This window comes from Passer domesticus, chromosome 1 (assembly GCF_036417665.1).
Source record: "Passer domesticus isolate bPasDom1 chromosome 1, bPasDom1.hap1, whole genome shotgun sequence".
NCBI classification, from domain to species: Eukaryota; Metazoa; Chordata; class Aves; order Passeriformes; family Passeridae; genus Passer; species Passer domesticus.
Genome location: NC_087474.1, coordinates 34,291,653 through 34,309,280, shown reverse-complemented (window position 1 = coordinate 34,309,280; position 17,628 = coordinate 34,291,653). Strand labels below are relative to the sequence as shown.

Here is a 17,628-nt window from a genome sequence, read left to right as displayed (position 1 = left end):
AAAACAATTTTAAAAAACTCACAGCAAGGTTCTGTTAGAAGATGCACTAACCACCTGGTACTCACTGACATTGAGTCAGCAGCCATGGGAAGGTTAACCTAAACAACCAGCTAAAAATAGCATGTGGCTGACAAATCATGGGCACTGCACAGGGATACAATCTTTAATTACAGGAGCTTCACTTCTGCAGACAAGTGAAGAATGGAGGAACGAAAAAAAAAAACCAAAAACCAAAAAAACCCAACAAAACAAAAACCAAAGCAGCAACAAGATACTTAGGCACTTCAAATAACACAAATCTTGGGTTTATTCAGTGTTATTTGCCTTCTATAAACTGTCATAGGAATATTGCAATTTTTGGAACTGAGCATTCAGATTTCACCTGATAAGGAAAGGTAAAGATGAACCTTTTAAGGTCTTACTGGTGCCAGCACTAACACAACTTTGAAGAAGAATTTAAGTCCATTATACTGGTGCTGCACAGGGAGGAAAAATACAGCTAGTACTTCCAACATCTCATTTGAGAGGCACAGTACTATTAACAGTAAAAATCGACCTTGGTGGGAAAGGTATGTACAAAAAAATCCCCAATAAAGCACAAAGCACAATAAAAAGTGATTAGCAGCTTAAGGTCTCGGCCATAGAAGAGAGTGAAGATATTCCAGATGACTTCACAGGCACTGGTCGAAGTACATATCACAATCCAGTGTGAAACTTACAGTTAGTGCCTGTACTACCTGGAAGATCTGCTATTGTCCACCACAAAATCAGATATTTAAGCAGTCTGTGCCTGCTAAGGATTCACTACTTCTTGAGAAGTTTCCACAGAAAGAAAGATCTGCTGACTTCCATCATTACACTTTAGGAAATCTGGATGTAGTTATCACTGAGCAAACTTGACATTTCTTGATAACACAGTTGAAAACTTGGACATAATTCAAACTCTAATGTTATACAACTCAGACTCCAGACAGCATTCCTTCCATAGTGCCAAGCCTGAAGAAAGCAAACCAAAACCAATATTTGAAGACATGTAGATCATGTCAGACATCTACAAAGCCCAGCTGTCTGGGAGAACTACATACCCAAGAAGTCAAATTGATGACCTGGAAAACAAGCTGCAATTAAGAGACAACACTTCCACCTGCATTTCTAAAATGCATAAAGCCCAGACATCCAGTTTTTTATTATTGCTTGCTTTCCATGAGAATTATGTAACACTTTAGGCTTATTAATTTCTTGAGCTTCAGAATAAGTTTTTGTAAAACTTTTGCAATAGATAGTCCTTGGACTCCTTGAACCTAATCCAGACTTTAACTGCAGATAGGAGATAATGATGAACTTTCCATGTTATAACATCTGTCTAATAGGAGGAGTTAAAGGCACCATCACCTCCCTACTGCTTATAACAAGGGCAAGATCCAAGACTCAGTTACAGGTGGCATAGCAGGACAGATTGCTGTTTTTCTGTGCAGGGTCACAAAGAAGTTCTAGAGTGGGTGCCCTGATAGTCAGAGCCATCTGACAGTGAGAATGAGCAATATCCATAGTTTCCAGCTTTATCTCCAGAGGGCAAAAGCACCACATCATCTGCCCAGTGCTGTGTCAGCGACTGATAGCTGGACAAGAACTGCTGAAAACTCAGCTCTAGCAGGGCAAAGACACTGTCAGTCCACCAGGTTTCTAGTCAGAAAAAGCAATCAGCAAGAAAGGATCTTACACAGTTCCAACTTCACACTCTTCCCCTTTTTTCTCATTCTGGGAACAGAAGCAAAAGATTATCCTGACATAAGCATTTTGCACTCAAAACTGGTGCTTACTTTTTCTATACAGCCTCCTAAGGCCACCCAGAATTTTGGGAAGGGCAATCCCAGGTGCTGGAACACATTTTGCAGCCTTAATTCTATAGCAGAACAATTTGTCAGGGTAAAAATCCAGTGTGTATCCATGAGGAACAGCAGAAAGGCAGACAAGAGTGTATAAGAGTCTATGCTTCTGTGAGCTATTATCCTGTCACCTGGAGAGCAGCTTCTGGAAATGCCCAGAGTAAAATTAATCTGATTATGTGCATATTAACAGCAGGAATCAATACAAAAAGCCCCTAAAGGTAATGAAGATCAAAGATTTAGCACCTGAAGAATGGTATCACTTTTTAAAGCACTCACTTGAGGGACACTATAGGTTCAAGTGAAGGAAGCAACACAAGCTCTAAGACAATGACCTTCTCCCAGACGACTTTTCTCCCAAACTTTGCTTCCCTTTTCTCATGGGATTCCATGAAGTCCATTTTTGTTTCACTCATAACTGTTAGGGCAATGTCAGCAGCATTGAAAGAGCATCCTGTCATCACAGGGCAACTGGGTTTGTCTGCAAACGAGTTTATGGCAGCGACCAGCCGAGGCACAGAGAGCACAATGTACCAGTCAGGCTTTTTTGAAGGGGACACAGTGAAAGGATGAAGGGCAGAGAGGGGATCGTGGTGGAGGCAGAAGTTCAATAACACAGGCCCTCTGCTCAGACACTAATTCAAGTAATACAAAGCTCCCGGGAGTTTTCCTCCTCTGTTTACACTTCCCAGCCCCAGCAAACCAGCTGCTCCTCTCTCTGACCCCTGGGGTGGTTATCAGGCCAGACTAAGTTAACACACTGAATTTATGTAAGCACATACAGATACCACATGATGGTATCTCTTCACCATCAGTCTACCACACCTTTGGTTTCTGCCCTACCCAGCCACTTCCTGGATCACTTACTCACCTCAGTGCAGAGGGACTGAATGCAGAGGCACCGGTACTGCAGCATACCTGGCAGGGAATGCTGCGCCATGGAGGCTCTGCAGCACTGCTCCAGCACTTACAGAGGATGCAGGGGACACTGATTTCCATTCCTGCAGCCTCATCAAACTTTTCTACTGTGAGCACATTACATAATTCCAGGAAGGTTGGACAAAAGCAAGGTTGCAGCACGAAGAAATACAGAAGGAAAGGGAAGAAAATAATGAGAAAGGTGAAATCACACAAGGACAACTAAGCAAAATCCAAAGAGATTTAACTAATCAGTCCCTGAAGTATGCTACATGAAAAGTCTCATCCAACCAGAACTGGCTGAGAGTCAGGTATTCATCTAAACCAACACCTGGATCCTGAGAGCAGCCACAGCCAGTAATAGAAGGCAGACCATTGCCCTGAAGGCAACAGAAACCTCAGCTGTCTAGGTCCACCTCCACAAAAACCAGACTTCTAATTTTATACAATCAGAACTTGGACTACACCCAGAGACTAAAATAAAAGGGGAAATTATAAAAGGCTTTTTAGAACCAAGTCTTTATCTAAGTGTGAAGTTTTTGATTAATTCCTCCATGTCTGGAAAGAGAGGAGCTTATTTCTAGAGCTTGGTATCAGCTGGAAGGATATGTGTCTCTCATTCCAAAAGGTCAGATTGCTTAAACTCCCAAAACAAAGACTTGCTCTAAGCAATATTATGTGCATCCAGATCCAAGACACAAGAACTAATGCTTTTTCTCATTTTCTTGAGCTCTACCCCCAAGTTTATTAAAGAACTCTGAATCATTAGAAACAAGAGAAATTTAAAGTTTATGTGAAAGCTGAAATATACTGCTTGGTGTTGGCTCTTGGTTTATCTTGAGATAAATTGAAAAGAATCCAAAGTACAACAATAAACTGAGAGGGGCTGATTACATACACGTAGATGGGGAGGGCCAACTGAAGTATGTGGCATGATGCAGCGTCACTGGTGATGGCATGAAGGAGAGTCTGTCATGCCTTGAGGAAGATTAATTACTTAGGGTTAGAATTACTCAGCACAAACAAGAAAGTGAATATTTAAATATCAGGGACTCGGCTTTGCAAAGGAAAGTGATCAAAGCCATTTTATAGAACATCTAACAAATACCAGGCAAGCCAGTGGAATCAGTCATCATTTTCATGTAAAGACGAACCCCATAGCTAAGAGCTGATCCACACCATCTCTTCCAGAGTTAGCAGCAATCCTGCCTGTGGCCAGCAATTCCAAGTAGAGTGTGTGCCTGCACTGAAGATCTGAACTGAACTGAATTTCAGCAGAAAGAAAAAAATCAACTTAAAAGTACCAAGTGTTCACACACACCACTGAAGGGAGGTAATTCCCCAACTCCATGCTGTCTCCCAGCAATAGCTTACTCATTCTATAAACCTGATAAGAAAAAAAATCATCGATGCCTTTCACAAGGCAAACTCCAAAGACTAAATCAATTAATTTTATTAATCAGAAGTTATGCTCAACAAAGAGCATGCAGGTTAAGTTCAGTCAGAGTCCCATGGGAGGCAGTTTCCAAGCAGCCAAGAGCAGCCTCCACGTGCAGCTCGGCTCCGCTCTGTCCTTCCTCTATCCTGCCAGCAGCATTCCCCAGCTGGAGATCAGTCACGCCATGACACTGCAGCCAGGATCTGCCCTTGATGCTGCCCACACCACAATGGTTTGTGCTCAGCCAGGACTGCAGGCCAACACACCAAGGAGCCACAGGGAGGGCACACGGTGACACTTTTATCATTCCAACTGCTTACTACAGTAAGAGGTACTGAAACAATAGTTACACACCCATCCCCAGCCCCCACCAAGCAAAGCCAACATCAGATAGAGACTTTTGGCAAAGGATGAAATCTAGGAATTTTTTAAGATCATGTTACATGCTTTGACTATAAGCTCAGCTGAGGCCAACTTACATGCCTGCATGATTTAAGTCACCCTGCTCTGGGTTTTGAGGATTAATAATCTGAAGTTTGCAGATGCATTATACATTTATCTGTGCAAGAGAAAAAGTGCTGTCTCACTTTATATGAGATAATTCTGCTTGCAAAGTTCCCTGCTCTCTTAAGATTTTAACTAATTTAGTGGGGGAAGCATAGACACGAGCAATCAAAAGACACACACTGCAAACACAAGATCCAAACAGATTTTCATAGGCTAGAACTTTGTGAATGTATATCTGATCCAAAGATGACACATTTCACTTGAACTTAAACAAAAGTAACACACTGAGAAATCACTATCTGGTGGCCCTTGCATTAGGGGACAGAAAAACTCTAAAAATCTCAGTTTTCTAATCTCAAGAGTTTCCAAGTTAGCACTGGAAACCCTGCATAGAGAAACCACAATGTGAGTGCAGGATGAACAGCAGAGGAAAAACCCTACCTCCAAGCAGAAACCAGGTAATACTGATTTAATTTATTCTAATCTATATAAAGCAAACAAGTGTATTTATTACAAACAAGATAACTTGTTTAAGCAGTAAGGCAAACTGATCTGTCTTTCAATTGGTGGCAATCATGGTGAGCTTTCTTTGCCCTTTACTCAAAGAAAACAAAACTTGTTTCCTATGTCTGAAACGTTTCTCCTCTCAATAACTATGTAATTTGCAACACAAATCTAGCTCTGGGCCCCAGAGCTGGAAGGAAATGGGTTGATGTGGACTTGACCTCTCATGATGGCAATGACATAAGACATTACGAAATCAAAATTCCCAGAAAAGACTCAATTACCAACAAACTGCTCCAGCTCCTCTCTCACAGCAAGAAGGAAAAGCAGCTCTTTTCTACAGTTTTATGCTTGTTCTTTTTTGAGTGTTCTGTCTCTTCTCTGACTGTGAGGGATCCTCCTCATTCTGAGGTACATCAGCACTGTGTTATTAGCACAGGCACACACCAACACAGAGGGATGACACACAACCTCCCCATTTTTTGCATGCATCGTTTGCACTGTACTGTGCCTGATTCATCAACCTTGAGCAACAGGAAAAGCATACTGGGGGCAGAATACTGGCAGAAATGCTGCTCTGGATGACCTGTTGAACCTTCTTACTTTCCTTAATCACTGAAAGGAGGTTTTCCTGTCTCTCACTCTCCAGCTCTTTGTTATTGCTACAAAGATTGCCACATTCCAGAATGAGTTTTTTTCTTTTTCTTTTCTGTTTTTTTTTTTTTTTTTTTTTTTTTTTTTTTGTTTTTTTTTTTTTGCATTTCTGCATAAATTTATAACTTAATGGCTTCAGGGCAGGAAGTCTTCATTTTACGGCAAAAGAAAGCACTAGTATGTACAGACAGCCTGCAGAACAGCAACTTTACTGTTCTCAAACACACCATGGGCCTTCTACAACCTAACAAAAGGCATAGAGTGACCCTGACCACGACACTCACTAGAAGAGTCAAGTTTCAACCAAGAAATCAGAAGGATGCTTCAATCTCCCATCACAGATTTTCTCTGTGCTGACAGCAAAACCTGTCCTAGTTTTCAGCCAGTACAAATCCTACATATGCAAGGAAAAGTTTCCTTCAGTCTGCATCCACGTGACTGAGATTTGCAAGGTATCATCCATCTTCATGAAGGGCCATTCGACTGGAAGTGCTTATCAGTGTGACTAGCAAAAGAAAACTTAATTTTGATGAAAACAGAATACTTCTTAGTCTTCATCTTACCATCAAAACAAAAGCCCAGCTGATCCTACCACAGGCACACTCAGGCACTAAAAATGTCAAATGCCAGTCAGTTATCTACAACATGCATTGTTTCCCACAGACACACATTCCTGGGTCTCATGGCACGAAACCAAGCACGAGGGCTCCAGACACACCCCAGCATCTCAGCAATGCAAAGAAAAACATGTAAAACTTTCGATCAGCTGAACCATATGCGGTGTTAGTGTGGGGAAAGGACTAGCATCACTACCACAGTTCTGCAATTCACAAGAAAAAGGCAAGCATGGCTGCTCCTACTGCCACTTCATAATTCAAGAGCATTCACAAATAATTAACAACAAAAGAAAAAAATCCATGTCTGTTCACTGAGACCGGACAAATTTTGATTGTCATCTCAGAACACCTATTGCCTAAAGGGGAAAAGTCACAGCAATCTTCTAGCACAACAATAAATCCAGCCTCGTGCTGCTGCTGCCCCCCCGACATGAATTCACTCGCTTGTGCTTCAGCTTTTTCTTTGTTTAATTCTGATTTCCTACACTTTCCCAGCTAACGGAGTGCTGCAGCTGTTCCAGCCTCTCGGGAAGACTCAAGCAGGGCGGCAGCCCTTGCACGCACACACTGCTGAGCAGCACTCGCACCTGGCAACGACGAGGTGCTCCTGGCTACTTCTCGCTGACCTTCAAGTTTCCAAACTGTTCCCACAAACCACAGAGGGGTTTGCACCTGGCAAGACCCCATCCACAGCCCCAAACCACAGGGCTCTGCCCCCCCGGCTGGAAGGTGCCCGGCAGGGAACATCCATCCCACGGGAACACAGGGGGCTTCTGACCCCGCCACCTCCAACCTCTGCCGAGCAAACCCTGCCTCACAGGGCTGCTTCCAACCTGCCACGACAATCACGCCTTCCGTGCCACCGGAACACTCGAAAAATTAAAATTTGGGCCTAGAGCTAGCCGGACAACCCCCCTCCGCCTTTTTTCTTGCCTTTGTGGTTTTTTGCATGCCTTCTCATCGGAATCCCCCAAGTGAGACTGAATGGCAACACGCTTTTCTCGCAGCTCTGGGAATGCCCCGATCCTCGATAAAAGTTCCGCGGGGGTGTGCGGAGAACGGGGAAGTTCGCTGCTGGAGCTGCGACCCAGAGCATCCGAACCACCGAAACCCCAACCCGCGACCCCGGACGGGCACGGGCACCGGGATAAACGCCGGGCACTGACGATGAGGCAGCGCCGGGGCTGCTCCGCTGCATGGCGGGGTCAAGGGGCAGCGCTAACCCGCACCCAGCAAGCGCAGTGAATGCACATACATGTATGTACTTGTATAAATTCATCTATGAGGAGATGACGGCGCCCGTCCCGCAAAGGCTGAGCACTGGCAGGAACTCACCGCTCAGGTAGTTGGTCCACTTGTACAGGACCCCCTCCATGCCGGCCGGCCCCCGGCCCCATGCAGCGCGGCCGGCCCCCGGCGGGGTCACGCCGCCCGCCGCCGCCCGCGCTCCGCCGCGCCGCCGCCACACAGCGCCATCGCGGGGGGGCGCGCGCCCCGCCCGGCCCGCGCCGCGCCCGCCCCCCGCCGCCGCCGCCACGCTCTCGGCGCAGGGAGCGCCGCAGCCGCGCAGCCACGGCACGGCCCCGCGGCGCTACGTCAGCGCAACCCGCGCTGTGAATCGCGGCTCGCGTGACAGGCGGGAGTGAGAGGCGGGCGGAGGGGGCAGGCGCGGAATGCCCAGAGCAGGTGGCCTCTCGCGGCCAATCGGAACGCGCCCTCGCTGCCGCCGCCGCCCAATCAACGGCCGGCAGCGGCCGGCTCTATTGTGCGCGCGCTCCGCGGGGCTGCCCCGTTCGCCAGCGCTCCCGGAGCGCCCGGTCCGCCCACCCCCCCTCGGCTGCTCGGGCCTGCCGATTGGATGGGCTGAGAGACGGACAGGGCCCCGCCCCAATGGGCGACAGCTCTTCCTGAGCTCACCCTGCGCGGAGCCAATCAGCGAGCGCGGCGCCGGTGCCGGGCCGTCGGGAGCCGGGGCTGGCGGCGGTGCGCGCCGCTGCCACGTCGGACAGGCCGGCCGGGCTCGGGGCGCGGGATGGCGGCGCGCTGAGAGCGGGCAGGCGGCGGCGATGGCGGCGGGGCTGCTGCTGCTCTGCTCCGCCCTGCTGTGCGCCGCGCTGCGCTGCGCGGGCGCCGCGCTGATCCCCCCCGCGCCCGACGTGAAGGTGGAGGTGCTGCACAAGCCTTTCCTCTGCCACAGGAGGACCAAGTGGGGCGACATGATGCTGGTCCACTACGAGGGCTACTTGGAGAGCGACGGCTCCATGTTTCACTCGACGTAAGTGAGCGGCGCGTCTTCTCCGAGCGACATGCTGGCTGAGCTTGAGTGGGGAAATATACATGTACATATATATATGTATATATATATATATATATATATATGTGTGTGTGTGTGTATGTGTGTTTATATATGTATATATATATGTGTATATATATATATACACGTGTGTGTATATATATATCTGTAAATATATATACATGCATATATATATACATACATATATATACATATACATACACATATATACATATATATATATACACACACATGTATGTATATATATCTATCATAGAATGCATCACGCTGCTCAGAGCAGCCCCACCCGACGCGCCTGTGAACGCTGCCCAGGTTGCTCCGAGCCCCATCCAGCCTGGCTTTGAACACCTCCTGGAATGGCTTGTCAGCAGCTTCCCTGGGCAGCCTGTTCCAGTGGCTCACCACGCTCAGAGTAAAGAACTTCTTTCTGGTATCTAATCTGAGCCTACTCTCAGTTTAAAGCCATCACCCCTTGTCCTGTCACCACACGCCCTTTTAAATTGTCTTCATCATTTTTGTAGGCTCCCTTGAGGCACTGGCAAGGAACAATTAGGTCACCCTGGAGCTTTTCTCCTCACTGTGAAGCAGTGTCTCACAATGCTGTACAAGATGAACACCAACAGGAAGGCCAGTCTCCTTTCCCAAGGTTTATAAAATAAATCTTGCTTAGCATTTGTTTCCTGGTCAGTCTGTAGGAAGTAGAGCCACGTAGCATTTCTTAAAAGATACGGATGTTACACATGGAGCACCTCTCCTGTGTGGAAAGACTGAGAGAACTGGCACTGTTCAGCCTGGAAAAGAGAAGGCTTTGAGGTGACCTGATTGTGGCTTTCCACTGCCTGAAGAAAGATGGAGAGAGACTTTTTGCAAGGGCATGTAGTGACAGAACAAGGGGGGATGGCTTCAAACTTAGAGAGAGCAGGTTTAGATCGGGTTATTAGAAGGAAATATTTTACGCTGAGGGTGGTGAGGCACTGGAACAGGCTGCCCAGGGGAGTTGCTGACAGCCCATTCCTGGAGGTGTTCAAGGCTTGGATGGGGCTCTGAGACCCCGGTCTAGGTGAAGGTGTCCCGGCCCATGGCACAGGGGCTGGAACTGGATGGTCTTTAAGGTCCCTTCCAATCCAAACCATTCTGTGATTCTGTGATTTAGGTGCAGGTTTTGGTATTTGATCTCAGCGGTTTAATAGGTCTTATGCTATGCATAAATTTCTGTTTGGTTTCTAAAGCAAACTATTAGTTTAAAAAAAAAAAAAGTTACATGTGTCCTTCCCCCAGCGGCAGCACAATACAGCTTTTCATTATTCTTTACCTGCCCCCGACCAGACAAGTCAACATACCAGAGCCACAGAAATGCAAATAGGAGGAAGAGCCAGAAATTCGAGGGAGTCTGCTAAGACCCTGCAACGACTTGCTAATGCTGGATGTCCTGTAAAACATCAACCAAGTGTTAATAGTGGGAGGCAGCAAATTCAAGTCTCTGCCGGCTGCCTGAAGGCTATTTTTGTATATGAAAAAAAAAAAAAGACAGTTTTGCATGTTTATGCTCTTGCAGATGATTTTGCTAAAATCTCACTAATTTTCTCTTGTAGTTAACCTGCCTCTTTAAAAGGACTTCTAGTGACACACTAAAGTTTTTGCTGCTGACTAACTTCTGTAAGTGTTCTGTTTTCTTCCTAAACACCTCTCCTGCATGAGTAGTAAGTAGAGCTTTCAAATTCCTTGTCTGTTAGTGGAGTGAAAGTAGTCCGGGTTGTACCATCTGGTTAAATCAGAAAAGGATCTTGTCTCCCAAATCTAAAGTTGAATGTTTTGCATGCAGTTGTTTCTGGTTTTTTTCTAGACTGTTATGTAGTTGCTGTGTTGTTTTGGGTTTTTTTCCTCCCTTCTTTTGAAAAAGATGAGGCTGATGCTTCTGAGCACGTTAAAATGTATATTGCTATGATAACCATGCTGGTCTGTGATTTGCAATTTACAATGGCCTTGACTGTAGATTTTTAAGAAAATGCCTTTTCTAGTCTAATCAGTTTCCAAGTGGAACTAGGTGGTCAGGGGAGATCTGGGTTGCTTAGTGTTGTCATACCCACACAAGGTAAATATTGTTTTATTTATTTCCACTTCCCAAAGAGCCTTGTCATGCAAAGCATAAGTTTTAAAGGCTTTGGAAGTGTAGGTCTTTCATTGAAGAGGTGTCAAGGTGCTGAGTGGTGCTGTGTTTTAAACTGTGTATCTACATAATGACCATATTCCATCGGCCCTTTGTGGAGCTTGACGTTTAAATACGAAGTGTTTTATTCCTTTCTTTTCCAGTCACAAGCACAACAATGGTCAGCCTATGTGGTTTACACTTGGCATAAGGGAAGCTCTCAAAGGCTGGGACAGAGGGTTGAAGGACATGTGTGTGGGAGAGAAACGGAAGCTGACTATTCCACCAGCCCTTGCTTATGGAAAAGAAGGGAAAGGTAAAACATGTGAAGCACTCCCCTTGCTCTAATTGTTTCTAAACTCTGTGTTTTTCTGTTATTCTTGGCCTAAGAAGTTAGCAGGATTTCAAGCTTTCCAGGTTGATTCCGTTAAAGAAGAAGAATGGAGGGAGTCAAGTGCTCTGTCTCATAAATTTCTTTCCTGCAGTAATATCCATTAAGTGGCTGTGTGGTGAATGCAGGAAAAAAACTCCAGAAACTGATGGTACCTGCTGTGCTACCACCTACCATCTAGTATGTTCTAAGTGTCTTTTCTGTTAGTACTGTGGTCAACAGTGCCCTGCTTTTTCTTTTTGTTTTTTAGTTTATTTCCCTCCCTTCTTTTACAGTCAAGTGGAGGTGGTTGCTTAGGTAACAGTTGGCTTTTTGGCTGTTGGATCTGTTTTTGTGGTAATACTTCATGAATGTGCCATGTGCAAAACTCATTCTTGCTTTCAGATTTCTTTTAGACCCCTAAGAAACTTCCTGCTGCCCAACCAGTTCTTAGATGATACAGCAAGAAGTCACTATTTATTTCTCCATATAGGGCATTAATTATTTTCCTCTTGCAGCTGTTTTCATTTTGGGTAGTGGTCCCTGTTATCCTCAGTAAGATGTGCATGGGCAGTCACCTTGTCACCTACTGAAAATGCACTGCCTGCAGTGCAGATATAAACATCTCAACCTGTTTACTACTGAGGGTGTTTAGGGTTTTCCTTTCAAATATTTCCAGATTCCTTTAACAGGAGGGCCAGATTTGGAATGTGCAGTTAAATGAGTGACAGCTTGAGTGGTTCTACTGCTTTATGGGAATTGTTTTAGTTAACTTTTTTTTGAGCAATTGTTACAAGTATTTATGTCATGACAAGAGTTGCAACAAATGACCTACAGTAGTGGAAGGTTCCAAAGCAGAAAGGATAAATGTCTAGAAACACACAGGCCATCCTGCTGATGTTCTCTCTATGAGACTCTTTTGGGAATGAGGACTGTTTGCATGTCTGTGCCTTCTGGCAAGTAGGGCTGCACATGGGCTTAGGACTCCATATTACCTCCTGCCAGGTAGTATTCACACCTACAGCACTCTTCATACTCTCCTTTATTAAATGTACCCGCTCAACACGTATTTTTCTAGAAGCCTTGGATTACAGTTCAAGATACAGTATTAGAAGTAATTGTGTTTCAGGAACTTTGTGGTCGTCTTTATGCAGAGCTCAGCTGTAATTTTTCCACAAAAATATGTGAAGTGCTGCAGTGCTCATGTAGTTATCACAGGTCTAATTGTTTGATTAATATGTAAAGCACTGTAGTTGTTCTTCAAAGACTTGCAAGCTTCACCTCTGTGTTTACTGAAAGAAGGTTAAACAGCTAAACACTGCTAACTGCTGTAAGAAATTACTTGCTTTAGGAAGACTTTGAAGTATTTGAGCTTAATTATGTTGCTGTTTTCAAGTGATGCCCTTGAAGATGGAATTGTTTAATTTTCTTCATACTTTCATTCAAATGCACATAATTTCATGAGCCTCCCACCTTGGTTGCTGTCTGACTCATCATTTGAGTCAGATGCCTTTTTCTGTAACACTCAAAAAAATTACCTATTTTCCAAACCCTAAACAGGGCACTGTGCCCTGTATTTCCAGAAGATTCTGCACTTTTATTCATCCCAGAAATCTACAAACCTGTTTGTTGTTGCAGTTAAATTAACAACATAGTTCCAAAGTGGTACATGTGGATTATTTTTCCCTGTCTTCTCAAGGCACAGAAATATTTTTTGGGGTACTGCCATCCAGTATAGGGATATGTTTGGTCCTATTCAACCTGTCTCTGTATAAAGGAGCAAAGTGATGTGCTAAAAGGTCTTTGACAGTGGCTTCAGCCATCAGCATGAGAGCATATCACATCTCTGTCAAAGCCAGTGCCTGATAAACTGATATCCTTGAGGTGTGGTGGCATGGAGGAGTGCTCTGTGGCACTCTTAGGAAGTTACCAGTCTGTTCACCTACATCAAAAATGATGTTGTGATAACACAGGCCTTGTGATCGGGTTTGGGTACTCGGTTTCTGATTGTGTTTGGAAACAGCTCGGTGTTTTGTGCCCTGAGTCCAGAGACTGTTGTGGGAGACCAGCATTGTCTCTGGCCTTCTTTCTCTGCAAAAGAGTTTTTCCGTGGCAGAACAGCCAGATACAAGGTATCAGCTGGCAATAGAGAGGAGTTTAGGGACTGATGGGACATCCAGAGGACTAAATTCTCCCTTCCTGCTGCCATGTACATTAGTCTTGGCTGTAGCCTGTCTGATTGTACAGTCTGCTTTACTGTTTATCTGGCTCTGGCCATGAAAGAAAAAAATATTCAAGAGCATTGTTTGATAAACTTGTGATGGTAATTGCTGAATAAGAGCTTGCATTAGCACCTACTAGTCTCCAACAAAATCAGTTGCATCTAAAGTTGCATTTACGCTGTAAGGGCTGCTTAGAGTCCAGGCTGCAGGCTGAAATGATTGTGGCATCACTGTTACAGATACTTGTCCTTCCTAGTTCAACTGCAGGATGCTTTGAAATGACTAGGCTTGCTGGAGCATTGCTCTGACACACGTGGCTTTTGTGTGGCATTGAATATATAGTTGGTTTTAACTTTTCTCCATTTTGGGCAGGAAAAATTCCACCTGAGAGCACACTGATTTTCAACATTGACCTTCTGGAAATTAGAAATGGACCAAGGTCTCATGAGTCATTCCAGGAGATGGATCTTAATGATGATTGGAAACTATCCAAGCAAGAGGTGAGTGGGTTATCCTTCTCTTGTGAGCAAATCTAACAGAATGGAAGAGTGGAAAAGAATGCACATCTGTGCTGCACTGTTCTGAGCCTTGCATACTATTGAAAATTCTGGGCTGGAGGTTCAAAAGGAGCTTTGGTAAGCTGAGGACAGACATGTGACTCATGTTCTGCACGCTTGTGGAAGACTTTGATAAAATGAAGCATCTTAGAAATACAACCAGACTTCAGGGCTTTTTGGATTTAATTGCTGATTTATTAATAAACTGTCATTTCTTCTGCTGTAGGGCAGTCCTGTTTCATAGCATTCACTCTATGAAGGACATGTATTCAGCACTATTCACCATCTGTTTGCCTCTCGTTTTCAAACTTCTGCTTTTTCAGCAAAAGTGATCCATGAGAAGCTAGTATAAGTCACTGAGTTCTTTTTGATTTGGGTCTGGTACCAGTTTACCAGACTCAGAAGGCTAATAATCATTTGTATGTATCAGACAGTCAGTATGTGTAATGTCTGCATATTAGGAATTTAAGCAATAACCCTAACAGATCCCGGAGACTGAAGTGACTAAAACAGACCTGAAACATGGCCCATGGTTCTTATACAAGTGGTATCTGTTTGATAGATGAGTATATTGGTACTGTTACTTTGTAGAAGGCTCTGCAATTCAGAACATTTGGGATCTCCATCGTTAAACCTTAAAAACTTACTAAAAGCAATCTGAAGTTGTTGAAAACACTGCTTACCATTACTATCTAGCTTAATGTAACTAAGTGTTCCAGTGGTCTGTTTAAAACTTGCCTTGAGTCTTCATCCTTAAAAATTTTGAGACATCTAGAAATCTTTTAATGTATTTCCCTTTGAAGCAGCAAACACTGAGATTTGGACAGATTTCTGTATATATCTGGGGTGGCTGTTTATGTGTACTGGGTTGCTAGAGTGCTAGAATGTGGAAAAGCTGTCTTTGACCAATTGGTGGCTAATAACTTCTGCCCAGCTATTTTTACTTTACTGTATAGCCATCAGAAGACAGGCTGTCCTGACTCATTTTTTGAGTCAGATACCATAAAGGTATGGCAACAGCTTTGCTAGTTTTACTGTCACTTCTATCACTAAAGACCCTGCATTCAAAGAGACTGCAGAATCAGTTAGACAAGTATTCTGGCAGTGGCATAGGAAGGGAGGTATCTGTTATTTAATACCACCATCCTGAGCATAGCATCCCTCTGTCATGCTGCAGTAATCAACTCTTTCAAAAGTCTGAAAATGTTCATTCTCACCTTTTGTCTAACAGGTGAAAATTTACTTGAAGAAAGAATTTGAAAAGCATGGAGCAGTGGTAAATGACACCCAGCATGATGCTTTGGTTGAAGACATATTTGATAAAGAGGATGAAGACAGTGATGGGTTTATATCTGCAAGGGAATTCACGTACAAGCATGATGAGCTGTAGAAAGAAAAGAGTGGCATAATTTTTTTTTACACAAATAGCAGTGACTTAGACTGTCTGGTTCTCATGTCATCTTAATTCTGTGTTTCAGAATTGACAATTGCTGTTGGCAAAGAAACACTTTGTTTATATAAAAGAGAATTTCTGTTCATTATGTACAAATGTTTTAAAGTATTTTAAAGTGTAAAATGTATCTCCTCTGGTACAGCGAAGACTTGCACATCAGTGTTTTTAAAGTTTTGTATTAAATTATTTTTCAGAAATGAAACAAACTGTCCATTTATCATTCATTATGAAAATCAAAATCCAGTTCAGTGATTTGTTTGTGTGCCAAGGTCACTTTCAGCAGCTACCTTCCATATTACTTGTAGTCTGTGGTTTAGTTACTTGACCTTCCTTCTTGAGTGTCACTGCTTGAAAAGCAGTTTGCTGACCTTGGGTTTTTTTGTTGCAGATTTTTAAAAGATGTAGTAGAAGGCATCAGCATCTCTGTATGGCTGAGAAACTGATACAAAGCTGAATGAGAAGAATGACTATCATGTGCTGATTTTGCCCTTCTAAAGGGAGAGTGTTACCACCCATGCCAGTAATTGTCTGCGTTTTTCGTTAAATTTTGTGAACAAAGCAGGAGTTAAATTTCAGACTTTCACTTCTACTGCCAGCAACATTCTAGGAAACAGCTGTAATTTGGAAAGCAGCAAGTTGTGCTGCAGTGCTGAGGTGGTCAATGTACACGGCATTCATCAAAAAAGCTCATACCTTTCTCTCACAGTTTGAGGGGGATCTTGAGCAGAATGTTGCAAGTCTGAAGTTCTTCCTCTTTGCAGAAGAGAGAAAGTGTACTGACAGGAGGATCAGTATGGTCTGAAGAAGTTTCCATGGGCTTGTCTGCTTTGCAGCTGTGTTGAGTTGCAGAACGTGTTTCGTTGCTCCTTTGCAGCATTTTTCACAAGTAGCACACAAGTGATATGAATTTTAAACAAAAAAGTGAATTTTTAGAAAAAAAAGAGGTGTTGAGGTAAGTGTTGTGGTGCTGTGTCTTTACAGAGGTGGAGATTATTAGGATTTCAAACACAAAATTGGAGTTGAAAGAACTTTTTGGCAAATAAATATTTTGCAATTATCCATGGTTTCTTAAATGAGAGGGCAAGGTATCTCAGGGACAGAATTTATCCTGGCATCGCTAACCTATGGGTCTATGAACACAGCATTGTGCTTGAAATTTGTTGCCCAAAGCTATGTAAGGATGCAAAGCAAATCCGGTTGTATGAAAGCGAGATTGCTGCATTGCACTAACCCTTAACTACTGCAAGCTGCATTCAGGGCTCTCAGTGCTGTAGGTGTGTTAGATGTTTCCCTGCCATCTAGTGTTGCAGCTGAGGATTAGAGGATGCTTCACTGAACTGAGCTCAGCTGCAGAGGGGCATTTAGAGAGGCCTGTCAATAGTGACAACTGGGGGGAAAAAAAAAGTTCTGAGGGTATGCAGTGCTGGGCTGCTCTGTTTTGGTTTTCTTCCACCATCTGACATTTTGTGGGTGATGTTCTAAGTGATAGGAATTGCAACCATGTATTTTGTTTTCAGCAACCTTAGGTCTTTTTCCTCAGTGATGCCATCTGCTTTTCTTGAACCCAATACAGCTTTTACTTATAATGCTGTGAGTTTCAGTAAAATAGTGTAGGAAAATGTTTCCTTTCTGTTTTAGGCTCATTTCCTGCCTTTATTCTTTTATTATGAAGAAATAATGAATAGTCACTACCTATTTAGCTCTTCTTACTGGTCATGGTTCTGCATATTGATATTTTTTTCTCAGTGCTTACAAAAAAATCAAGCTTGCCTGACTTCAGTTTGCCCAAGGCTGGTTGCATGTTCTGTGCTGGCTGTCTTGATTTCCTCTACAGTCACCGGAGCACTGGGCACCTGGGGGAAGCTCATTGCATGTGTGTTTATCTTGTGTTGAGATAGCTGCCTTACCAAATAGAGTCTTCTCTTGTTGACTGTGTGAGGAATCTAGACAATTACAGCCTAGGCCAAGGGAGGATAACAGGATATGAAGTTGATCTTTAAGCCAGTCTTGCCTAGACTGGGGACTGACAGGTACCCAACCAA

General features: G+C 43.9%; 2 protein-coding genes across 2 annotated transcripts in view; one reads left to right on the top strand and one right to left on the bottom strand.

Moving 5' to 3' along the window:
- The window catches only part of PLEKHA8 (pleckstrin homology domain containing A8), a 31,018-nt gene extending 23,003 nt beyond the window's left edge, over positions 1 to 8,015 (bottom strand). The window contains exon 1 of the mRNA XM_064413605.1: positions 7,860 to 8,015. Coding sequence (XP_064269675.1) covers positions 7,860 to 7,899 — 40 coding nt within the window. The 5' untranslated portion in view covers positions 7,900 to 8,015. The remainder of the gene's footprint in view (positions 1 to 7,859) is intronic.
- Positions 8,016 to 8,191: 176 nt separating this feature from the next.
- On the top strand, positions 8,192 to 15,788 carry FKBP14 (FKBP prolyl isomerase 14). Its single transcript, XM_064413443.1, has 4 exons — positions 8,192 to 8,799; positions 11,149 to 11,300; positions 13,949 to 14,076; positions 15,365 to 15,788. The coding sequence occupies exons 1-4, from the start codon at positions 8,198 to 8,200 to the stop codon at positions 15,521 to 15,523; spliced, it is 1,041 nt and encodes a 346-aa protein (XP_064269513.1). The 5' UTR covers positions 8,192 to 8,197; the 3' UTR covers positions 15,524 to 15,788.
- Positions 15,789 to 17,628: the final 1,840 nt, after the last annotated feature.

Bases quoted from the DNA above. Each gene is read 5' to 3' on its own strand.
- FKBP14 (XM_064413443.1), top strand. From the start codon at position 8,198: ATGCCCAGAGCAGGTGGCCTCTCGCGGCCAATCGGAACGCGCCCTCGC. The intron at 11,301-13,948 runs GTAAAACATGTG...CATTTTGGGCAG, and splicing joins TTATGGAAAAGAAGGGAAAG to GAAAAATTCCACCTGAGAGC. The intron at 14,077-15,364 runs GTGAGTGGGTTA...TTTGTCTAACAG, and splicing joins GGAAACTATCCAAGCAAGAG to GTGAAAATTTACTTGAAGAA.